Genomic DNA, 22,538 nt, shown 5'->3' on the forward strand with positions numbered 1-22,538 from the left:
TTATTAATTATTTTCCAAATAGAATGCAACAGAATATGGTATGTACTTCCAAATTGTTTGTTAAGTATAATTTGCCTTTCTGTTTTCTTCTTGCACTATCCCACACTGACATACTTCTATGTTTGCAAAACAACAAATTTGCATTAGTCTTGGGTTTTGATTCAATGCTGGCTTGCTGTACAGGCTTACAGTTTGCACTAAACAAGTGGGTCAGAGCAGGCATGTTTTCATTGCCAGTCATTGGCTTGTATTTTGCAATTGATGTTTTTGTTAGTGTTATTCTTGTATTCCAATTTGAAAAATATGTGGAGTGGGAAAGTGGTCAAAATTGACTTGTTTTTCAGAAGCCTTCCTGATTGCCAAAAAAATGAACCAGAGATATTTCGCCACTTACAGTCAGACCCAACACTAAAATTATAAATTTCCCTCCCCACCCCATCTGTATTGTGTAGGGACTGTTCCCTTGTTAGCTCCACACTCCCCACCAAGTCTTTCTTGAGGAAATAGTTTGCAATTAATATTTCATCTTGGCAGTTTTAGTTTTGATTGAACATGTGGCTGGCTTTCTTTAACTAGACTTTTTTCCATCTGTCTTATATATCTTTTCATCCTGACATAAGACATGCAGTGGCTATTTTTGTAATTTTATTCATGTATCATTAAACGGAGATTGAATATATGATGTTGGCATTGATGTAGCATTGACCTATATATTAAAAATAACATGATTATTGAAAATCTGAAAATAAAACAGAAACTGATGTCAAAACTCAGCAAGTCTTGTAATATCTGAACAGAGCAAAACAAAGTTAATATTTCAGATTGAATGACTTCTTCAGAATTGGCTTGACTGCAAATTGCCTGTATGTAAGACCATAAGATGTAACAACAAAGTAGGGCATTCAACCCATTGAGACTGCTCTGCCATTCAGTGAGTTAAAGTTGGTGTAATAACCCTCAATGCTGAAAGTGTGTTGCTGGAAAAGTGCAGCAGGTCAGGCAGCATCCAAGGAGCAGGAGAATCGACGTTTCAGACATTAGCCCTTCTTCAATAATAATCCTCAACTCCATTTTCCTGTCTTTTCCCAATAACTCTGGACTTGCATGTTGATTAAAAATGTGTCTATTGTAGCCTTGAGCATACTTAACTGCAGCCTCCACAGTTTTCTATGTTAAAGAATTCCAAAAACTCATGACCCTGTAAGAAAATAAATTCTTCCTCATTTTTGTCTGAAATGGGTGAATCCTTATTCTGAGATTATAACTTCTGGTTGTAGACTTGCAGAAATGGAGTACAACCTTTCCTACTGTGTCAAATCCCTTAAGAATTTTGTGATTCATAAGGTTGTCTCTCATTCTTCTAAATTCCAATAATTAGAAGCCCAAACGACTCAATGTCTTCTCGTAAGATAATCTTGCAATTTCTGGGGTTAGCATAGTGAGCCTTCTCTGGACTGCCAGTATATGTTTCTTAGATTAGGAGCCCAAAACAATTCATATTATTTCAGCTGTGATCTGACTGGTGCTTGTTTAGTTTTATCAAGTCCTCACTATTTCTATATTCCAATCCCTTTGAAATAAAGGCCAGCGTTCTATTTGTCTTCCCCAATATCTATTGAACTCGAATGCTAGCCTTTCAAGATTTATGGATGAGTACTCCCAAATCCTCTGTGGTGTGGCACTCTGCAATCTTTCTTCATTTGAATACAATCAGCTCCTCTGTTCTTCCTGCCAAATGTATAACATCACATTATGACGGCTGCCAAGGTTTTGTGCATTCACTTAACCTGCCTATATACTTTTACATACACATTGAGTGATCCACATCACTTGCCTTCCCACCTACTTTTGTGTAATGTGAAAAATTTGAAAAGTTATTTGTAGTTTATTCACTTTGCTCATCCAAGCCATTAATATATATGGTAAATAATTGTGGCCTCCGCATTGATCCTTGGTGCACTTCATTAGTTACAGGTTGCATCCTAAGTAGCCTAATGTGTGGTACCTTATCAAGTGCCTTATGTAAATCCAAATGTATTCCATCTACTGTTTTCCCTTTATCTATCCTGCTCGTTACCTCATCAAAGGATTCTAATAAGGTTGTTAGTAGTGATTTCCCCTTGTGAAGCTATCCTGACTCTGCTTGATTTATATATTTTTTTGTAAATGTTTTGCTCTAACATTGTTTATATAATAGACTTTTGACATTTTTCTATAACAGATATTGTGCAAACTTACGTATGGTTACTTGCTTTTATCTCCTTCCCTTTTTAAATAAGTCTGTTACATTGGCAGTTTTCCAATCTTCTGACTTTTTCTGAAAAACAAAGAGTACTGCCATTGCATCCACTATCTCTATAGCTACTTATTTTGATATCCAGGTGACCAGTCAGTCTTTAGTTCCATTAGTTTCCCTAGAAGTTTTCTCTAATGATAGTTATTGCATTTATTTCCTCTCCACCTTTGCCCCTTGATTATTTCATATGTTTTGAAATGTTATTAGTGTTTTGTACTATAAAGACTGGTGTGAAATATTTATTCATCTCTTCTACAATTTTCCAGTTCCCCATTCTTCTTCTCGAAGAGCATTATGTTAACTTGGCCTCCCTCTTCCTTTTCATATATTTAAAGAAGCTCTTGCTGTCTGTCTCAATATTATTTGCAAGCTTATCCTCCACAGATTATTGATTATTGAAGACTGTAGCTAGCACTTATTCCATACTGTGCAGTGCCTCACTGAGAGTTTACCTTCATTCATAGCTGGAGCTTTAGCATCTGTCTTGTTCTTTCACAATATTTACCATTTATTCTGCGTGTTAATATGTCTGCCATGTCACCCCTGCTGGTGCATTATCATCATGGGTAATAATTGTGTATCCAGTAATATAAAATTACATAGAAACCACATTGTAAACTGATTAAGCCCTGTTTTAAAGTTTGTCCTAATCCAGTATGGCTATCCTGTTCTTATAGTCCTTTCAATCACCTTTTTGATCTAGTCTTCAGTCTCCGCAGCACCAAACGTGAAACTGCCCAAAGCTTTAATTTTAGAAAAAGATTTGTTATGCTTTCTGCCTTCAGTCTTGTAGATTTAATGTTATATTTATATCCTCTCATTTTTGATTCCTCAGTTGCTGAGAGCAGAATATTACTGTCACATCTCTTTGCAATTTTAAACACCTCTATCAAAACATCCTAGAAACTAAAATGTTCCAATATAAACCCACTTATTGAAGTATGCATTTGAATGTGTATTTGCTCAGACCAGGCAGCATCTTAGTGAAGAAATAAAGGGCAACCCCATTGAGAATAAGATGAATTCAAGATCAATGAGGTCAGGAAGGAGAGGGTGAAGTGGACAATGTTCAGCAGTAACATGCCTACACGTAGATGCAGTTGCACCTGACAACTGCTAACAACTATTGTGTAGCAAGCAACATTAATGCAGTTGCAGTGATACCGCTGTAACATAGACATGATCTTAGTCGCAAGAGTAACTTTTGTGAATGGGTTCGATATTGGGACCTGAGCTCAAAGTGCCACTTACTAAATTCAGATCACTTGTAGAATAATTACAAATAACCATGAGAAGCCATTTTGAGTTTTTATAGGTGCATTGTATACTTGTATCATTTGTATGTATTAATGTCCGTTATTATTTTAAATGCAGGAGTGATTGGTTGCCAATAATATTCTTCATCTCTGAATGATCCTTTGTAAATTATTACTTCCAAATGCAATAGGTCCACAGTGAATTCAGTTTAAGGCTTCTGCTCTGGTGTAGGTTTATCAACATAAATCAAAAGTTAGTGGGAGTTTTTATATCCCGTGAAGTTCTTCAATCAACTGGCCAAGTTGATGTTAGTGGATGTGAGCAGGGCTGTTACGTCAAAGGAGACCATTATTTCATCCACTTCTATCTTGGTGTTTTTGATGGTGTTCAGGAATTCTTGGGTGGATGAAATGGTGTGAGAATTCTACTAAGTGTTTTAGTCTTTTGTGTAGCTCCCTGGCTAATCTGTATGTTGGGTGTTCCAGACGATGGGTCTGAGGGGGGCTCCTGGTTTGTGAATTATGTAGAAAACTTCTGGTTCTGTGAAGAAACACTGCGAAAAAATGTATGCAGTTCTTAACAAAGCTGAACAGTTTGAACCACAGACAGACTTACCATTGTGTGTGCATACAGTGCATCTAATGAGGAATGCTAATGACCAGTTGTTCATTGCTGGGTTGAAAATGCCCAATCTCATTTCACGTAGGATCCTTCTAGTTAACAATATTCATCCTGTCACTCTGGGCTGGATTCATACACCGATCCTGGACGTAAGAAGGCAGTGCACAAACCCACTATGGTATTGCAAGTGAATTATTTCAAAAATAGGGAATCACATTTGATGTGCTTCCACGGTTAGAAAATCAATTAGTACAAGAACAAGAGAAAAGCAGTTTTACTAATGTTTTCCCAAGTAGACTTCAGCCTTGAGGTATGACTTTTAACTAAGGAAAAGATAACTGAAATTCTGCACGAGGCAGGACAAGTAAGTGTTGGTTGAAATCCCAAATGACAACCGTCAACTGTTTTGTACTTACCAATCCTCTTTGGTTCTCCCATATGTTTATATATCATGAATTCAAGCCATTAAATCATGATATAATATAAACTCATAGTAAGGTGACAGTTATTTTGAAATGTGGTATAACTTAGCCTCTAAGTTAGCCATATAGCTCTAAGACACTTTAATGAGTAGATGTTATTTTCTTGTGGCCTTGCGCCGAATAGACCAATTAGGAGAAAGTGAGGACTCGGATGCTGGGGATCAGAGTCAAAAGTGTGGCGATGGAAAAGTACAGCTGGTCAGAAATGATGAAGAGCTTATGCTCAAAATGTTGACTCTCCTGCTTGGATGCTGCCTGACCAGCTGTGCTTTTTCAGCGCCACGCTTTTTGACTCTGAATAGACCAATGCCACTATAAATCAGCTACTTATGGTTGAATTTCCTTCTTTTCATAATTACGTCATGTAAAAGGCATCTTGATGGCTACATGAATACGAAGGGTTTAGAGGGATATGAGCCAAATGCTGACAAATGAAAGTAGTTCAGTTTAGGATATCTGGTCGGCCGTGTTCGAGTTGGACTCAAGGGCCTGTTTCTGTGCTGTATGTCTCTATGACTTTACATGTGCAGCTTAATTTCGAGTGTTGGTCATTATACACCAATTTGCTATGTATTCTCAGGTATTACCCCTGATTCTCCATCAAATCTCTGCATGCTATATAAATGTTTACTATCAAGTGTAAATGTATTTCTCATATACCAAGTACTTAACTTTGCTATATTGTACATTGGGTGAGTCTACTGTTTGCTGTGTTCAGGTGATTGGTGAGCCCAAGCTGTGGCACTAGGGTTCAGCCTAATGCAGTACAGAGGTGGCTTTGTTGCAAAGCAGTCATAAAAGCCAAATGTCCTGCAATACATTACTGAAGATTCACATGCTTATGCAAAATTTAATGTATGACCGTCATGTGATTAATAACATGCAAATTAAATTCTTATTTTTTTAAAAAATAGTGATTATCAATAATAGGATGCTTTGTAGAGCAATCCAAGCCTACACTAACAGACTTGCAAAAAATAGGTATATAGGTTGAAAAATCCATCTCCTATCTCTTAAACAGTCCCAAATATGTGTTTATAACTAATGCAAAAAGTTAATTTACACTATTTTATGTGTTCATATTCTACACAGTAGGAGTAATGCTGTATGTTTTTGACTATAAGGATTCTGATGCGCAAACTGAGAAACATCATACTATATCTGTATTAACTACTCTTGTTCCTTTCAGAATGTGAGCACTTGATTCGACATATGCTTGTGCTAGATCCAAGCAAACGCTTGTCTGTGGAACAGATCTGCAAACATAAATGGATGAAGATAGGAGATCCTGATCCGGAATTTGATAGGGTGAGAATGTTTCAGTGCCACAAAAGTTCTAAATATTGATTAATGTTCAATTCTCTTCTATCCAAAACATCTGTTCGTCTATAAATCCTCTAATTAAAAAGACAAGGAATCATTTTGGAGTTCACCCAACTGATTCCTGGGGTGGCAGAATTGTTGTACGAGGAGTGTTTGCATTGAATATATATTTAATCATAGGACATGGTCATCACTGACTGGCCAGTATTTATTGTCTGTCCCTAGTTAAGTATGTATTCAATGGAGTTTAGAAGATTGAGAGAGGATCTCACTGAAATGTATGAGATTCTGATAGGACAGGACAGGTTGGATTGATGACTGATATTCCCCAGTCTAGAGTGCCTAGAACAAGGGGCTTTCGGATACAAGTTAGGCCATTTAGGACTGAGACGTGTAGAAATTTTTCACTCAGTGTGGTGAACCTGTGGAATTCTCCATTACATCAAGTTGAATATATTTTAAAAAATGATTCTTAGTCACTAAAGGTGTCAAGGATAATGGGGAGTGAGCAGGAGTATTTCGTTGAGATAGATAATCAATCATGATCATACTGAATAGGCTTGATAGACAAAATGATTCCTCCTATTTTCTATGTTTTTGTGAGCCAGAATGTGGATTTTTCTTAACGGTAATACCACAGTTGTTATTGTATAAGAGACATTCTTTTAGCAAGTAAACATGACATTTAATTAGATTTCTTTACCCCAACATGAAGTACCACATAAAACTATATAGTTTCTCTGTCAAGATTTTATGTGCTTTTTAATTGAGATAAGACTGCATTAGTGGGCATTTTAAAATACATTTTGGGGTTTCACAGATTGGCCAAAATAGCAGAAAAAAAATAGCAAAGCCTAAAATATTAACAGTACTGACGTAATGTTGTATTGTAGCCGGATTGTCCTTCACACATCAAGCTGAGATCCGATCTATTGTTCAGACCAATGTAAAAGATCAAAGAGTACGGAATGTGTCTCAATATCCTAGTCAGGATTTATCTTTCAACCAATGCAACCTGCAGCAAATGAAAATAAATTGAATCATTTCTTTCATGGTCTCAGGACATTTCAGCATTAATACTTGAAGTAAGGTAAAATGTTTGTGGAGTCAATTTGCAACCAATGCCAATGAGAAATGAGAAAATGTTTTAGTGTTTGTTTAGTGATAACAGTTGACCAGGACACTAGGGTGCTTTGAAAAAATACTGCAAGATCCCTTACACTTAATAGAGAGGTCAAACAGTACCTAATTAAACAGCTAATCTTAAAAACATCATCTCCTGTATACAATACTGCATTGAAATACGATCCTTGACTGAACACTCAAATCTCCAGAGCTAAATACACAGACATACAAATATGAACAAGAATAGGCCACTCTGCCATTCAATAAGATTACGTCTGATCGGATTATAACCTCAAGTTTGCGTTCCTGCGTTTCCCCAATCATTTTTCATTCCTTTGGTAATCAAGAATCTATCAATCCCTGCCTTGAAAATAGTTAAAGATTCTGCATCAAGTTTTCTGATCGAGAGAGGAGAATGCTTCAACTAACCTGGACTTTAAGCTCAGTCAGCTGGACATTTACTTCATTATTTGTGCGCCTCTGATGTTCGTAAATTGGCTGCTTGCATAGCAAAAGCAATTGCACTTCTAACTAATGAATTGACTATGAAGCATTTTGGGACATCCCAAAGGTTGAAAGGCGCTATGGAATATTCAAGTTTATACTTTCTTCTGGAATAGAAACCTCCAGTGAAATTGGGAGAATCAGTTCAAATCCATTCGATTCATATTTTCCATCTAATTGAAGTGATTCATCGACATCTCCTTTTCCATACTGGCATTGCATACAATGGAAAGTAGTCATTATTGCTATGCATCTTATGTTACAGATGACATTGCCATTTAATTCAACTTTATTTTTATAAGAAGATGAAAGCAAAGTACTGCAAATACTGGTGATTTGAAGTAAAGGCAAAAGTGCTGGAGAAATTCAGCAGGTCTTTGATAAAGAGGTGTTATATTGAACTTTAAACGTCAACTCTGTTTCTCTGTCCAAAAATGCTGCCAGATATTGAGTTTCTCCAACAATTTCTCCAATTAAATTTGTTTAGTTTCCATTATTAATATTGAAGTACAGAAAAATGCTCCAGAGTTGAAGACATAATTATATATCTTGCTTTCCATAGTTAATATCAGAATCTAAACAAATCAAAGTGGAAATCAAGACAGAACCACTGAATGAGCAGGTACTCATGTACATGTCAGAGTTGGGTTTGGAAAGAGAACGCACACTACAGGTACTGCAATAGTCTTCAGTTATTCATATGTGTGTTGAATACTTACTGCCCTTTTGTGGTGCAAATTACTTCTATTTTATTTACATTTATAATTTGTTTTGTTTATTCATGATTTTTATTTTAAAAATTGTTATATCCACTAGCATTGATTTTATGATGCTAAGATTATTAACAACTCATTTGCAAAGAATTGGATATCATTAGTGCCATGATGAGCAAACCCAGACCAGTAAATGAAATGCATATTATTGAGAAATTGATCTCGGTTCTGTGTCCTAGGCAAATTCATTGTTTTAAAATCCAATACCTTTACAAATCAGTTTGACTGTGAATTTAATTTTGTTTCTAGTCATTGAAGACAGATGGCTATGATCATTTTGGTGCAATTTACAGTCTGCTATGTGACAAGCTAAAACGACACAAGACATTGCGGATCTCAGCACCTCCTAGTGTACCTCGCACTATGCCCTTCCAGTCACCTGCAAACGTCCAGGTAATGTGTCAACAATGTCCAAATAATATTATGGTATGTTAAAATTTGCCTTCTGTCCCTTTTCGTTTAAGGGTTTGTTGGGATATGCTGCATTCTCCCTTGGTGCACAAATACTTTGGCGTTTGAAAAGTACTTTTAGTTTTGAAATTGATGGAAATGTCCCTGAAAACTATATAGAATATGCACCATAATTATTGCGTGGCAAATCTCAATCTTTATACATTACGTTAATTATTTCAGTTCATATACTAGGTCAGGTGAGGGAAGAGGACAGTTTGAAAACAAAACTTAAGTATTTATGGTAATCTAACTATTGACCTCATTTGAAATTCAGACCTAAAAAGTACTGGCAGCAAAAAAAAAGGGCATTGGTAAAGTTCTGGTTTCTGTTTCAACGTTCCTTCCCCCATTTTACTAAAAAAATTACTTTTTAAAAACTAATCAAAGACTAGTTGTAGAAATTGGTCTTTCCTTAGCTTCAGTGAAAATGCTGTGGTAATTACTTCATGAATATACTAAATTTGTTTTATGAAAATTCTCATCATTGTGGAAAACCAGTTTTGAGGAAATGTTTGATTCTAAGAGTTATTTCAGGAGTTCTAAGTTATAAAAATTATTTTAAATTTGTATCTTTGCTATATATTAATCTTTGCAGTGTAATTTCCTGAACATCTAAGAACTCTGCTGAAAAGCAGTGGATCTGTCTCCTGGTTTTGATCTGGACGTGTTTCTTTGTGTTGGAGAATATTTTAAACTTTCAAAATATAATCACTTAATTTTGCCCATTAATTTGATATGCAACCCAATCAATTATTGCTAGTTGATTTGGTTCACTTTATTTTTGTTTTGTTTTGCTTTGTTTTATTATACCTTTATCCATACTTTTTAAATTTATCTATTCACTCATACAACATGGGCATAGCTGCTGTCCAACATTCATTGTCCCTCCCTAGTTGCCCTTGAGAAGGTGCGAGTGAACTGCATTCTTGAACAACTGCAGTCCATGGCTGTTGGTATTTACCTACTTGAGAAGAGGTCAGTGAATAGTGTGTTGCATCACAACACTGTTCTATATTGGTCCTGTTCTTGAAAAGGACATCAAGTTATTTATGACAACAGGGAATGATTTAGATTCTTCCTCTAAGGTGAGCTATCCAATGTATTGGGTATTACATCCTGAAGACTCAGGTTGGTTGACAAATTTGATACTCAGGGGCAGAATGCTGGCTAGAAAAGGTCGTATTTGTCATCTGAGGTGTGAATCATTGGATTCTGTATATCTGACATGTTAATCATATGCAGTGCAAGTTTGAATCTTTTATGACAGAAAAATCAGATACAGTGTGCATATTCTAGATGAATAGGAGAAAGTGAGTCTGCAGATGCTTGAAATCAGAGTCAAAAATTGTGGTGCTGGAAAAGCACAGCCAGTCAGGCAGCATCTGAGGAGCAGGAAAGTCGACATTTTGAGTGTAAACTCTTCATCAGAAATGTGGGAGGGGGTCCCAAGGGGGCTGAGAGATAAATGGGAAGGGGGTGGGTTTGGGGGTAAGGTCGCTGGGAATGCAGTAAGTAGATGAAGGTGGGGTGATGGTGATAGGGTGGAGCGGATAGGTGGGAAGGAAGTTGGACAGGTAAGACAGTTCAAGAGGGTGGAGCCAAGTTGGAGGGTTGGATCTGGGATAAGGTGGAGGGAGGGGAGATGAGGAAACTGATGTAATTGACATTGATCCCATGTGGGTGGAGGGTCCCAAGGTGGAAGATGATGTGTTCTTCCTCCAGGTGTCAGGTGGCTAGAATCTGGCCGTGGAGGAGGCCTAGGACTTGCATGTCCTTGGCGGAGTGGGAGGGGAAGTTGAAGTGTTCAGCCACAGGGAGGTGGGATTGTTTACTGGTGAGTCCCAGAGATGTTCTCTGAAACGTTCTGCAAGTTGGTGCCCTGTCTCCCCTGCCAACACACTCCATCCATTTGGACATCCCATGCTGGTCTGTTACCTGCCCCCGATCTCTTCATCTCCAACTGCTGCCATGGCTCAACCTGTCTACCACTCTTACCCACTTCAGTCTCTCATCCTCACAATATGCAGCCCTCTGCTCCAACCTCACCATCAAACCAGCGGACAAGAGGGGGCAGGTTGGGGGTTCGCAATGGTAGTTTGGCGCACAGACCTCTACGTCGCTGAAGCCAGGTGCCAACTCGCGGACACTTCCTCCTACTGCCCCCTGGACCACAACCTCACCTCCCATCACCAAACTATCATTTCCAAGAACATCCACAATCTCATCACCTCCGGGGATCTCCCACCAACAGCCTCCAACTTCGTCGACCATGAACCCCGCACCGCCCGGTTCTACCTCTTACCCAAAATTCACAAACCTGACTGTTCGGTCGACCCATCCTTCAAGGACCGTAATTTCCCCTCCCATGTGGTCAACAATGTCCTCCAGCGCATCTCCTCCACTTCCTGCATCTCTGCCCTTTAACCCACCCCTCCAACCACAACAGGACAGACTACCCCTGATCCTCACCCTCCACCCCACCAACCTCTGGATACAACACATCATCATTTGCCTTTTCCACCACCTTCAAACAGAACCTATTACCAGAGATAAATTTCCCTCTCCACCCCTACCTGTGTTCCACGGAGACCATTCCCTCTTTGGCCCACCAACCTTTCCTCCACTCCCAGCATCTTCTCTTGCCATCGCAACTGGTATAAATCCTGCACCCACACTTCTCCCCTCATCTCTATCCAAGGCCCCAAAGATCCCTTCCGCATCCGACAGAGATTTTCCTGCACCTCCACACATGTCACCTACTATGTCCGTTACTCTTGTTGTGGTCTCCTCTACCCTGGGTAGACAGGATACCAACATTTCAGAGAACATCTCTGCAACACACGCACTAAACAACCCCATCACCCCGTGGCCGAGCACTTCAACTCCCCAGCCCGTTCTGCCAAGGACATGCAAGTCCTTAGCCACCTCCACTGCCAAATTCTCGCCACCAGGAGGAAGAACGCCTCATTTTCCGCCTTGAGACCCTCTAACCACAGCGGATCAATGTCGATTTCACCAGTTTCCTCATTCTGCCCTCCCATGACCTTATCCCAGATCCAGCTCTCCAATTTGGCCCCCTTGAACTGTCCTACCTGTCCATCTTCCTTCCCACCTATCCTCCCCACCCTCCGCTCAGAAATATCGACTCTCCTGCTCCTCAGATGCTGCCGAACCGGCTGTGCTTTTCCAGCATCATACTTTTTGACCCTCATACTCTAGATGCATCACACTAATATTGCAGAGAACATGTGAAATTAAGCAATACGACAAATTATGCATCAACCACTCCTAAGTATGTGTCCCACTGTTTCGTAGCATAGTGGTTTAGCACAACAATATTTTTTGTTTCTGATTCATTTTTTGATAAATAAACGATTGTGCAACAAACCCAGGCATACATCAAAGCTTGGACAGAATGCCAACAAAAGGAACAATACGCAATCTGTTAAAGAAAAGGGAGCAGAGTGATCATTAGTGAGGTTTGCCATTTTTTTTTGTGTGTTGTAATAATGACTTGGACTGAATTTTATTGGACCTGGAAGAGTTGGAAATGAATCAAGGGGCAGATAGAAAATAGTGAGAGAGTACCACTTGACTTGTCATACTGACACAAGTCAAGAGGTGGGCAGCCAACCAACTCCTAGGAGGCGGTTTGGCATTTTAGCTACACTATTCAAGCTTGGATTTAACTTGCATTGCATGTTTAACCATAGAACATTACAGCACAGCCTTTCAGCTCTCGATGTTGCGCCAACCTGTGAAACCAATCTGAAGCCCATCTAATCCAAGCTATTCCATTATCATTCATATGTTTATCCAATGACCATTTAAAAGCACTTAAAGTTGGCGAGTCGACTACTGTTTTAGGCAGGGTGTTCCACACCCTTACTAGTCTCTGAGTAAAAAACCTTCCTCTGACATCTATCCTATATTTGTCACCCTCAATTTAAAGCTATGTCCTCTCATGTTCACCATCATCATCCAAGGAAAAAGACTGTCCACCCTACCTAATCTTCTGATCATCCTGTATGTCTCTGTTAAGTCACCTCTCAACCTTCTTCTCTCTAACAAAAAAAAGCCTCAAGTCCCTCGGCCTTTCCTCATATGACCTTCCCTCCATATCAGGCAACATCCTGGTAAGTCTCCTCTGCACCCTCTCCAATGCTTCCACATCCTCCTCTAATGCAGCTACCAGAACTGTATGCAATACTCCAAGTGTGGCTACACCAGAGTTTTGTACAGCTGCAACATGACCTCTTGGCTCTGAAACTCAATCCCTCTACCAATAAAAGCTAACACACTGTATGCCTTCTTAACAACCCGATCAACCTGGGTGGCAACTTTCAGGGATCTCTGCACATGGACACCGAGATGTCTCTGCTCATCCACATTATCAAGAATCTTACCATTAGCCCAGTACTCTGCATTCCTGTTACTCCTTCCAAAGTGAATCATCTCACACTTTTCCACATTAAACTCCATTTGCCATTTCTCAGCCCAGGTCTGCACCTTATCTATGTCCCTCTGTAACCTGCAACATCCTTCTGCACTGTCCACAACTCCACCGACCTTCATGTCATCTGCAAATGTACTAACCCATCCTTCTATGATCTCATCCAGGTCATTTATAAAAATGACAAACAACAGTAGCCCCAAAACACATCCTTGTGGAACACTACTAATATCTGAACTCCAGGACAAACATTTCCCATCAACCACCACCCTCTGTCTTCTTACAACTAGCCAACTTCTGATCCAAACCGCGAAATCACCCTCAATCCCAATAACCATGGTCAAGCAGGTTTACGCTTGGCCTCAGCAAGATGAGGAAAGTCTCAGGTAGAAAAGTGCCTGTCACCTACCTACTACAATATCATTTTGTCAGTGGTACAGAGGTGGATGATGGCCCTTAAGTCACTGAAGTCTCTTTTGAGTCTCATCCTGCTGCTGATACTTTCCCAGGAGCACATGGCTGCTCTGCCACATGGGATGACTACCTTCTGAGTCTAGGTGGCATGTTGTTGAGTACGAGAGGACTCAAAAATAGCTCATGGACACCCTTGTGGCAATGGCTGCCTCTGCTGTAACCCTTCCCCATCCCTATCCCTTGCTGTTATAAACCAATCCACCATACAGAGTCTGCTGACTGATCCCTGTGATCAATTCAACATAGTTACCTTGCTGTAAGGACAGGGTCCATCACTGTATTATCTGGATGCGGTCCCAGTGGTAGCTAACACTTCTGTTGATGCTACTGGGTCTTCCATCCCACTAATTACTGGTAGCTATTGGAATGCATTCTCATGCCTGAAAAGGCCAGCTGCTCATAGACTACACAATGGGCCTGAAATTCATTTGGGGCTCTCTTGCTTAACTAAAGCGCAGTTGACCATAGCTTGTTGACCCATCAGAATTCCTCCCTTTTGTGTGCAGCTACTTAGTTTTGTGTTGTTAAAGAAGTAAGTCCACTTTCATCATACAGGTGAAACGCATGCGTTTCATTATTGCGAATTCACTGTGACGTGATTGACAAATTGGGGACATTGTTTCTAAAGTACGAACTTTTAAAACATGTGCTAGCTGTAAAACGATTACATCCCAAGACTTTAAGCGTTGTTTCTAAAGTGCAATTTTTCTATAAAATGCGGTCGCACAAGAACACAACTATCGCATTATAGAAGAGTTACCTGTATGTCAGAACTTATCATTTCACAGCTCAGAGACCAAGAATGACAAATGCTTATTCCCAGTCACCGTTTCCTCTTTTGTAGTGCATGATTGTGAAACAATAGTTAATTTTTCTCCATAAAAATACCTTTAACAAAATAGCCTGAGCTGCCATTAATTTAGGAGTGCTTTGTCACAAGAACCTTAAAATGTTAAGGATCGAAAAGATAATTGAATCCAGTGAAAACTATTTTCATCACAGCATCAAACTATACTTTCAGCAGCCATAGTGGTTTTACCTCCATATTGCTGCATTGCAAACATCAACATGTTCCATCCTTCCAAATAATTTTTTTTGTGTTTTGATTTGAGTTTTAATCTTGCTGTTATTTTCTATCTTTTGAAGAATTATGATATGTACAATTCATTATCATGTACATTTCAAAGAAATTTCACTTCACTTGTTTGTAGCCAGTAAAGTTTTAATGTTTCCTGATACTTTATCTTTGTACTAGTCACTTTTATCCTAGAGTATGTAACATTTTTCTTTTACGTGGCTTGGCACCAAAACTAAATTGCATTGTGATCTTACCTGTGCATTGTACAGTATTAATATCACTTTAGCAGGCTTCATTTTTATGAACTGCGTGTTTGAACATTTAAAAATTTATTTTTGAGATTTAATGAAGTAACTACTTTTTGAATATTATTAGGAAATCTTGTTATTCCTCCATGCAATGTTGTAAAGCATATCCCAGTATTTTACGTACTTGAATATGGAGTTTGTACATAGTTAACTCAGCTTCACAATGTTTGTAGACAGAGCTACTGTGTCATTGCTGGTTTTCATTCTTGTGACATTCTGATTAATGTCCATTGATTTTTTTCATAATAGCCAATATCCCACAAGTTTTTAAGCTTGACTCCCTCTGCACCACAGCCTGTATACCATCCACTCCAGGTTTATGCCCTTGGTTTATGCCCCAGCTCTAGTGAATTCCAACTTTTCTGCAATATTAGTTTTGATAGAAGTTGACTATCAAGTTAAAGTTATGCTCCATTGAATACTTCCAAACAATGATACAACTATTTTGTCTTTCTTACCACTTTAAAGTTTGAGTTCCAAAACAGGAAGAACATTTTAGTATCACAATGTTTATCCTTACATCTCTTAAGTTCTTTATTATTTTATTCTAAACTATGTTCTACAAAATACACCCATCATCATTCTCTCTCTACTTTTTTGATTTTATATCACTTTTAAAATTTTAATGTAACATTTTAATTAGTCTTCTGTAAATGCTTATATTAGATATTGCAGTCTTTATAATTGTAGATGTGCTTCCTTGTGCCTCAAATTTTCCATTTACATTCGTTTATTTCCACATTTCTAAGGAATGTTCCACTTTATACGAATCCATTGTTGACCTTACTGGTACAAGTGCTAGAATGTATTCAGTAGCATTACATTGCGGTCATTAGTCATTGGAAATTCCTCTATTGTTTATTATGGATTGTGCAATGCTCACTTGCAAGAACCAGATGAAGAAACAACTTGTCCTTAACAAAGTAATTGAAGTATTTGATCCATTAAACACTTTGCTGTCACACTTACTTTTATCCCTGAGACAAAAGGTTGAGAGTTAAAGCCCCAGTTTAGGATACCATCATTTTAGCGTGGTTATGAAGGGGTACAACAGTGTCATGGCAGAATATTAAACTGTGACTCTGCCAAGCTATTCAGGTGAATTTTATTTATGAAAAGTCTAACTTTTTGAAAAGAGGCAAATTCTCTGTGTCCCAATCAAGATTTAGCCCCCAACCAGTGCCTGCAAAATAGAAAATTGTAATTCCTGTCATTGGGATTTGTGTAATGTTGCTATGCAGAAATAGAGTCCAATATTTACCTACGTAAAAAAAATGACAACACTTTGACAGTAATTGGCTATTAAAAGCTTTAGCACCTTCTGAGTATGTGAAAGATGTTATACATAAATGTAATTCCCCTCCGCACCATAACTCTGGCATCTGTTATCATGTTTCAATTCATTCAATAAAGTAAAAGGAATAGGAGCAAAAACATTTCATTGGCCTTTGAGCCTGTTCTGTCAGTATAAAGATCATGATGTGGATGAGACGGTGTTGGACTAGGGTAGACAAAGTTAAAACTCACTCAACACCAGGTTATAGTCTAACAGGTTTATTTGAAAGTACGAACTTTTGGAGCACTGCTTTTCTGTTTCAATTCCATTTTATTTTATTCACTTAGTGTCTGGATAATATTTAAGCATGTTTAATTTTGCACATCTCATCTCATGATGTATCCAGCAGTATCTCATGATACTCTAAGGCAACAATCCTTTCTAGCATTTGCTAGAACATCAATTTGCGATCCTTAATTTCCTAAGTTATTCTCCTGTCAGAGCTTTTCTATCATTCCTCACCTCTGCATTTTGATTCACGCCCAAGTGTTTGAAATTCTTGTAACATCATTGTTTGATTCAGGGTACTTGAATTCTTACTGATTAGGGTTTTTGGCCTGTCGTATCTAATTATACCCTTTTTTGAACCAGTGTTCTTCAATTACTGAGTATTTCTTTTCTTGGAATTACTTTCTTCTTCATGTTATTCTTACCCTTCCTCCTCAGGGCCTGGTTATCTATGTTGAAATTTTTATTCCTTCATCCTGCCTTCCTTTACACTGTAATTGTTTCCTAACCTGGCCAGGGATTGTACTCCATGTCCGTTTTAGCAATGACTAATTGTTATGTACATGCTAATATATTTTGAGCAATGATTATACCATGAAATGAATCCCCTGTTGACACCTATAGCTGTATAAAAACCTATTAACTCTGACTTTTGTGTTGAGAATGACATTTTGGAGAAACTGATCACTTCTTTTCTGACTTTCCTATGCTCTTTAACACCAGGCTGAGCAAACAGGTAACACACTGAGTCTAAATGTGCCACAAGTGCAGCTCATCAACCCAGAGAACCAAATAGTGCAGGTCAGTTATGAGACCATTAGATGTTTTTGGTAAATGCACATATGTTCAAATGTAATTTATTTTAATCTATTCTATTTGAGATCGTCAAACAGTTTGGGGCCTCTTAAGGCCATATTGCCCAGATTTATATTATAAAAAACAAAAGTTCTGAGAATGTCTATTCTAGGGTGTAGGTTTGCTCGCTGAGCTGTAGGTTTGATATCCAGATGTTTCATTATCTGGCTAGGTAACATCATCAGTGGCGACCTCCAAATGAAGCGAAGCCGTCTACAAAATTCCATGCAAGGACTGCCACAAATACTACGTAGGACAAACAGGAAGAAAGTTAGCCACCAGGATACATGAACACCAGCTAGCCACAAAAAGACATACCCCTCTCTCCCTCGTAGCCCTACACACAGATGAAATAAACCACCTATTCGACTGGGACAACACACCTACCCTGGGATAGGCTAAGCAAAGACATGCCAGAGAATTCCTAGAAGCCTGGCACTCCAACCACAACGCCATAAACAAACAGATCTAGATACCATCTATCAACCCCTTAGAAAACAAATAGGAAATGACATCACCACAAACCCCAGGAACTCCATCCAGGACAAACCTATAAATAGAAAGCAGGAGCCAACAGCTTTGTTTCACTTGGAGGTCACCACTGATGATGTTACCTAGCCAGGTAATGAAACGTCTGGATATCAAACCTACTGCTTAGCGAGCAAAGCTACACCCTAAACCTCGATCTGAGCTACAAACCTTGCAAAAATGTCTATTCTATTGTGTTCTTTAATTTTAATGGATCATTAATTTTTCTTTCATGTTATAAATTAAAAAAAAACTTTGAATCATTCTTTGATAATGATCTAGATTTTCTGGAGCATATATGAAAATTCTTAGCCAATTGGATTATCTTTATGGAAGTTGTTTACATCTCCCTTGAAAAAAAAATTGGGTTTGAGTTCATTGAGTCTCTGTGTTATAAATCAGAAGAATTGACAGATACGGACACTGTTCACCCTGGTACAGATTTTATATGCTAACAAAAAATGGGAACAAGATTAGTATAAGAACTTTGGGAAGCAAAGGCCGTTCTGCTCATCAGGCCCATTTCTCTCTTAGATCATGCAGTGCTTAAATTCCCTGAACATCCCCAGACCTCAAGTCCTCCTTTCTAATTCTCTTTGAGCCAAATAGATTCATCATCTTTGTAGCCTGAAATCTCTTTCTTTTCTGATTATTAAATTTTGCTGAAAACCTACTGGGCATACAAGTCACAGAAATTCTGTTAATATCTGCAAAGGAGATCATCTAAGGGCATACTTATTGCAAAGCAATTCTAAACAAGGAGCTCGTTGCTCAGTTAGAAAACCTCAGAAATTTTACTGACAACTCCTCAACTCAGATGAGTTTTTTCTTATAGCTTAATTACAATGGCAAGAGTTGATACAGTACTTCATAAAGTAATATTTCAACTAACAAGGTTTAATTATATATAACCATGGGTTGGACATTTGTTTTTTGATCTGAGCCTTAATTATTGACAATTGAATGATAATCTTGTGAAATTCAATTTTTTTTTCCAAATCCTGGTTGTAAAAAAAAAGAAACAAGAAATTTATTTTTGAGAGTCTTTAATAGGTTTTACATTGGAAAAAAAGGCACAAGTCTATATTTTTGAAAAAATACACCAGCCCAATATAAAAATGTACTTACAACGTAAAATGAGTAATTTGATATTGTGCTAATTCATCCAAAAATTGTCATTTTGATTAAAACTCCAGAATTCTCTGTACTCAAGCAGCAATTGGTGATGTGCATGGTGGAAATTTGATGGCATTTGTCCCAGAGTTATGCAATGCCAGTCACTTTTTGTAATATTGAATGGAGGTTTAACAAACAGTGTAGATTCCAACCAAAATCAAGATAATTTGTCCCAAAACCTAAGAAATCCACTAATAGAAATTTCAGTTGAAATTACATGTGTAAAATGCCTTGCCGGGTCAATGTTCTAAATCCTGCAGTTAATTGCAGAGATATTTTTGTGTATATTTTATTGTGCTGCTACTGAATTACAATTACTAACTGAAATTAGACCATGAAGCATTGCCTCAGCACTTTTCCTTCTGTGCAGAAAGTATTTACATCACTTTTGGTTTTAAAACTTTTGCTGCCTGTGATATTCTAATCTCTTCGAAAAGTATAGCCAACATAGTATTTGTGGGTTACTTAAGTTAGTTATTCTGTTAAAATCTGCTATATAGTGGCCTTCTAAGTAGCATTGTGAACTCATGATGTTTTCCAGGCTTGCGATTGGAACATATGTTTTGTCATTTGATTTTCACTGCTAGTTCTTCCATTGTCTATCCTGATGAACATTAATTTAATTGCATCATTTTTATCCAGTACCTATTGTTCCAGTGTTTGCCAAACATTGATTTCTAAACCGTACAGATCTCATAATATTTCTTAGTCAAAATGTCTAAATTTTTATTTAAACTCAATTTGTGTGGATGGTTTAGTTATGATGGATAGCATTAGCAGTGACTTGATAGTATTAAAATGAATTCTGTTCATTAGTTGTGATGTTGGTCTTCCTTCCTAGACTGATGGCAATATGAACCTAGATAGTGATGAAGGTGAAGAACCATCACCAGAGGCACTGGCACGATACCTGTCCATGAGGAGACATACTGTTGGCGTTGCTGATCCCAGGTTAGTGTTATCAATGTGACAATTTTGCTTACATATCCAGCATAAACATTTGTGGATGCAAGCATCATTTTTGTTTCACACATACTTGTGCGTAGATATTAGGGAAATCAACAAATTGTAACTGTGCTAAATGGCTCTGTTTGTAAGAACTGTAAAAGTCTTCAACATGTGCATTGAAATGGTGGAAAAGTGACATGATGTTCTATAATATTTGTTTCGTTTCAATCAGACACAGTACCCAACAGTAAATGTTAGAAAAATACGGAATTGATTTTGACGTTGTCATGCTATTGTGCTCAATATAACTTGCATGCTCAGACTGGAGAGGTTGAGAGACAGAAAAGCAGCATGTAAAAAGTAACAATTGCATGGCATTAGGGAATTGGGGATGGGTGTTGGGGAAGAGAGCAATGTGTATCCTTGGTGACTGTCAGCGGTTGGAAATGTACTGGAGTGCAACAAGTGTTAGACACACTTAAATACTTGTGTTGGAGTGCAGTTTTTCACACACAGTTATTTTAGGATTGAATATTGCATTACTAGAACACTTTACAGATTAGCTGCTTCCCTAATAGCTTATTGGATAAATACATAACTTGGCTTAACCAAGTGAGGCACAAGTGCCAAGGAAGTTCAGTTTTCAATATCAGATCTGAGTCTGCTGCCAGAATAATGATGGATATATTAAAGCTGACTTCAGCAATCTTGAACTATGGAGAAATTGTGTAATTTTCTTGCCCCATAGTTCTTATTAAGTGACTTTTGCTTGCAATGTTTAACATATATAGGTGTTAAGCAAGAAACAAGGTCAAGCCATCATGCTCTCCATTTTTCTACATCATGCTGACAGTCAATCTTTTAGACTTGCATATCAAGAATATCAGGCCAGAAAACCAGAGTTGCCATGCAACAATGCAAAATATGACCAATATCTATGGAAGAGAGGGAGGGGTTAAATATGGGTGGAAATTTAACAATTTAATAAATTTAAATGTTTTTATGATATAGAACTGAAGTTACAGAAGATCTGCAGAAATACCACCTACCTGGTTTTCCACGTGTCATGCCTCAGGCTCCCTTCCTTCAGGTTGTTCCAAATGTTAATCTAATGCAGAACATGCTACCTACGCAGAACCTGCAGCCAGCCACACAGTTGGAGTACAAGGTACGAAAGTTCCTGCTACAAAATATTTAATCAATTAGGAACTTAAAATTTAACTAAGGTATCTCTGAGTTCCTGCTGGTGATGCCTCTGAGCAAATCAATACTTCAACATTGCCTCTAGCAGGAACCCAGAAGTAATGCAGGTATTTGCAGAGTGTCCAAATAAAAATTGTAAAATGTATCAGGAATATTTACATTTTTAAATCAATTAGAAGATTAAGGTGGTTGCATGACCAGATTTTCTTTATTTGTTCAGGCAACATATTGGCTGGGCCAGTATTTAGTTCTAATCCGAGTTGACCACAGCATTGCTGGGAGTCACATGTAAGCCAAACGAGGGATCGATGACAGAGCATTAGTGAATCAAATGGGTTTTTACAACAATTGACAGTGGTTGCACAGTCATCATTAGAAAGCTTTTTTATTCCAGACTTTTATTGAATTCAAATTCCAGCATTGGCTATAATGCAGTTTGAATCCTTGTCCACAAAAGATTTAGCCTAGGGTTTTGAAATTCTAGTCTCGTCTAGTCTACCATTGTGCTATTTCCTCCCATAAATCAAGTATATGTACAGGTTTGTGTATGTAAATGTAAACTAGAGATATAACAAACACAACTTCATTAAACTAAAGGGCCATAAAAAGGATACTAATTTATTGTACTTTTAGTGTGGAGCTTTACCTGTTAAAACCTTATACTGGAATGTAGTTAGGACCTTCCAAAATTTTTAATATATTAAAATGATTGATTATGAGTTTCCAAAATAACTCTGTCTAATATTCTCGTGTTCTCTCATGAGGTGACGCTCCACTGTAAACACATGTAATTTTAAAATTCACTTTGTCATCACCTATAGCTTGTTAAATAAATGATGTGTTTCAACTAAGTAAAAAATTCTGCACTCTGAATGCGACACATAGTCCAAGAAGCAGAATTCCTGAGGGCTTGTCTAAAGAAATCTTCTGGGAACAGAATACAACATGTGTACTTGTTAGTGAAATAGTTCGGTTGTAGAAAAAGAATCCTGAAAAATGCATTGAAGTGTCAAGAGACGTTATGGGTGGAATTTGACACTTCCTTTCTCTCCACAGGAAGCATAATTAGAGGTGAGTGTGGAGAAGAACAGTGTGAAGAATCTGTAGGACAAATAGT

The 22,538-nt window shown here is 37.9% G+C and overlaps 1 protein-coding gene across 4 annotated transcripts in view; it reads left to right on the plus strand.

Moving 5' to 3' along the window:
- The window catches only part of sik3 (SIK family kinase 3), a 302,157-nt gene that overhangs the window by 237,578 nt on the left and 42,041 nt on the right, over positions 1-22,538 (plus strand). For 3 of the 4 annotated variants that reach the window (XM_060846766.1, XM_060846767.1, XM_060846769.1), the window contains exons 7-12: positions 5,846-5,964; positions 8,171-8,281; positions 8,631-8,774; positions 17,435-17,512; positions 20,112-20,221; positions 21,230-21,386. In XM_060846766.1, the coding sequence (XP_060702749.1) occupies positions 5,846-5,964; positions 8,171-8,281; positions 8,631-8,774; positions 17,435-17,512; positions 20,112-20,221; positions 21,230-21,386 (719 nt within the window). The remainder of the gene's footprint in view (positions 1-5,845; positions 5,965-8,170; positions 8,282-8,630; positions 8,775-17,434; positions 17,513-20,111; positions 20,222-21,229; positions 21,387-22,538) is intronic. The other variant, XM_060846768.1, reaches the window with a different exon arrangement.

Source organism: Hemiscyllium ocellatum, chromosome 29 (genome assembly GCF_020745735.1).
Source record: "Hemiscyllium ocellatum isolate sHemOce1 chromosome 29, sHemOce1.pat.X.cur, whole genome shotgun sequence".
NCBI lineage: Eukaryota > Metazoa > Chordata > Chondrichthyes > Orectolobiformes > Hemiscylliidae > Hemiscyllium > Hemiscyllium ocellatum.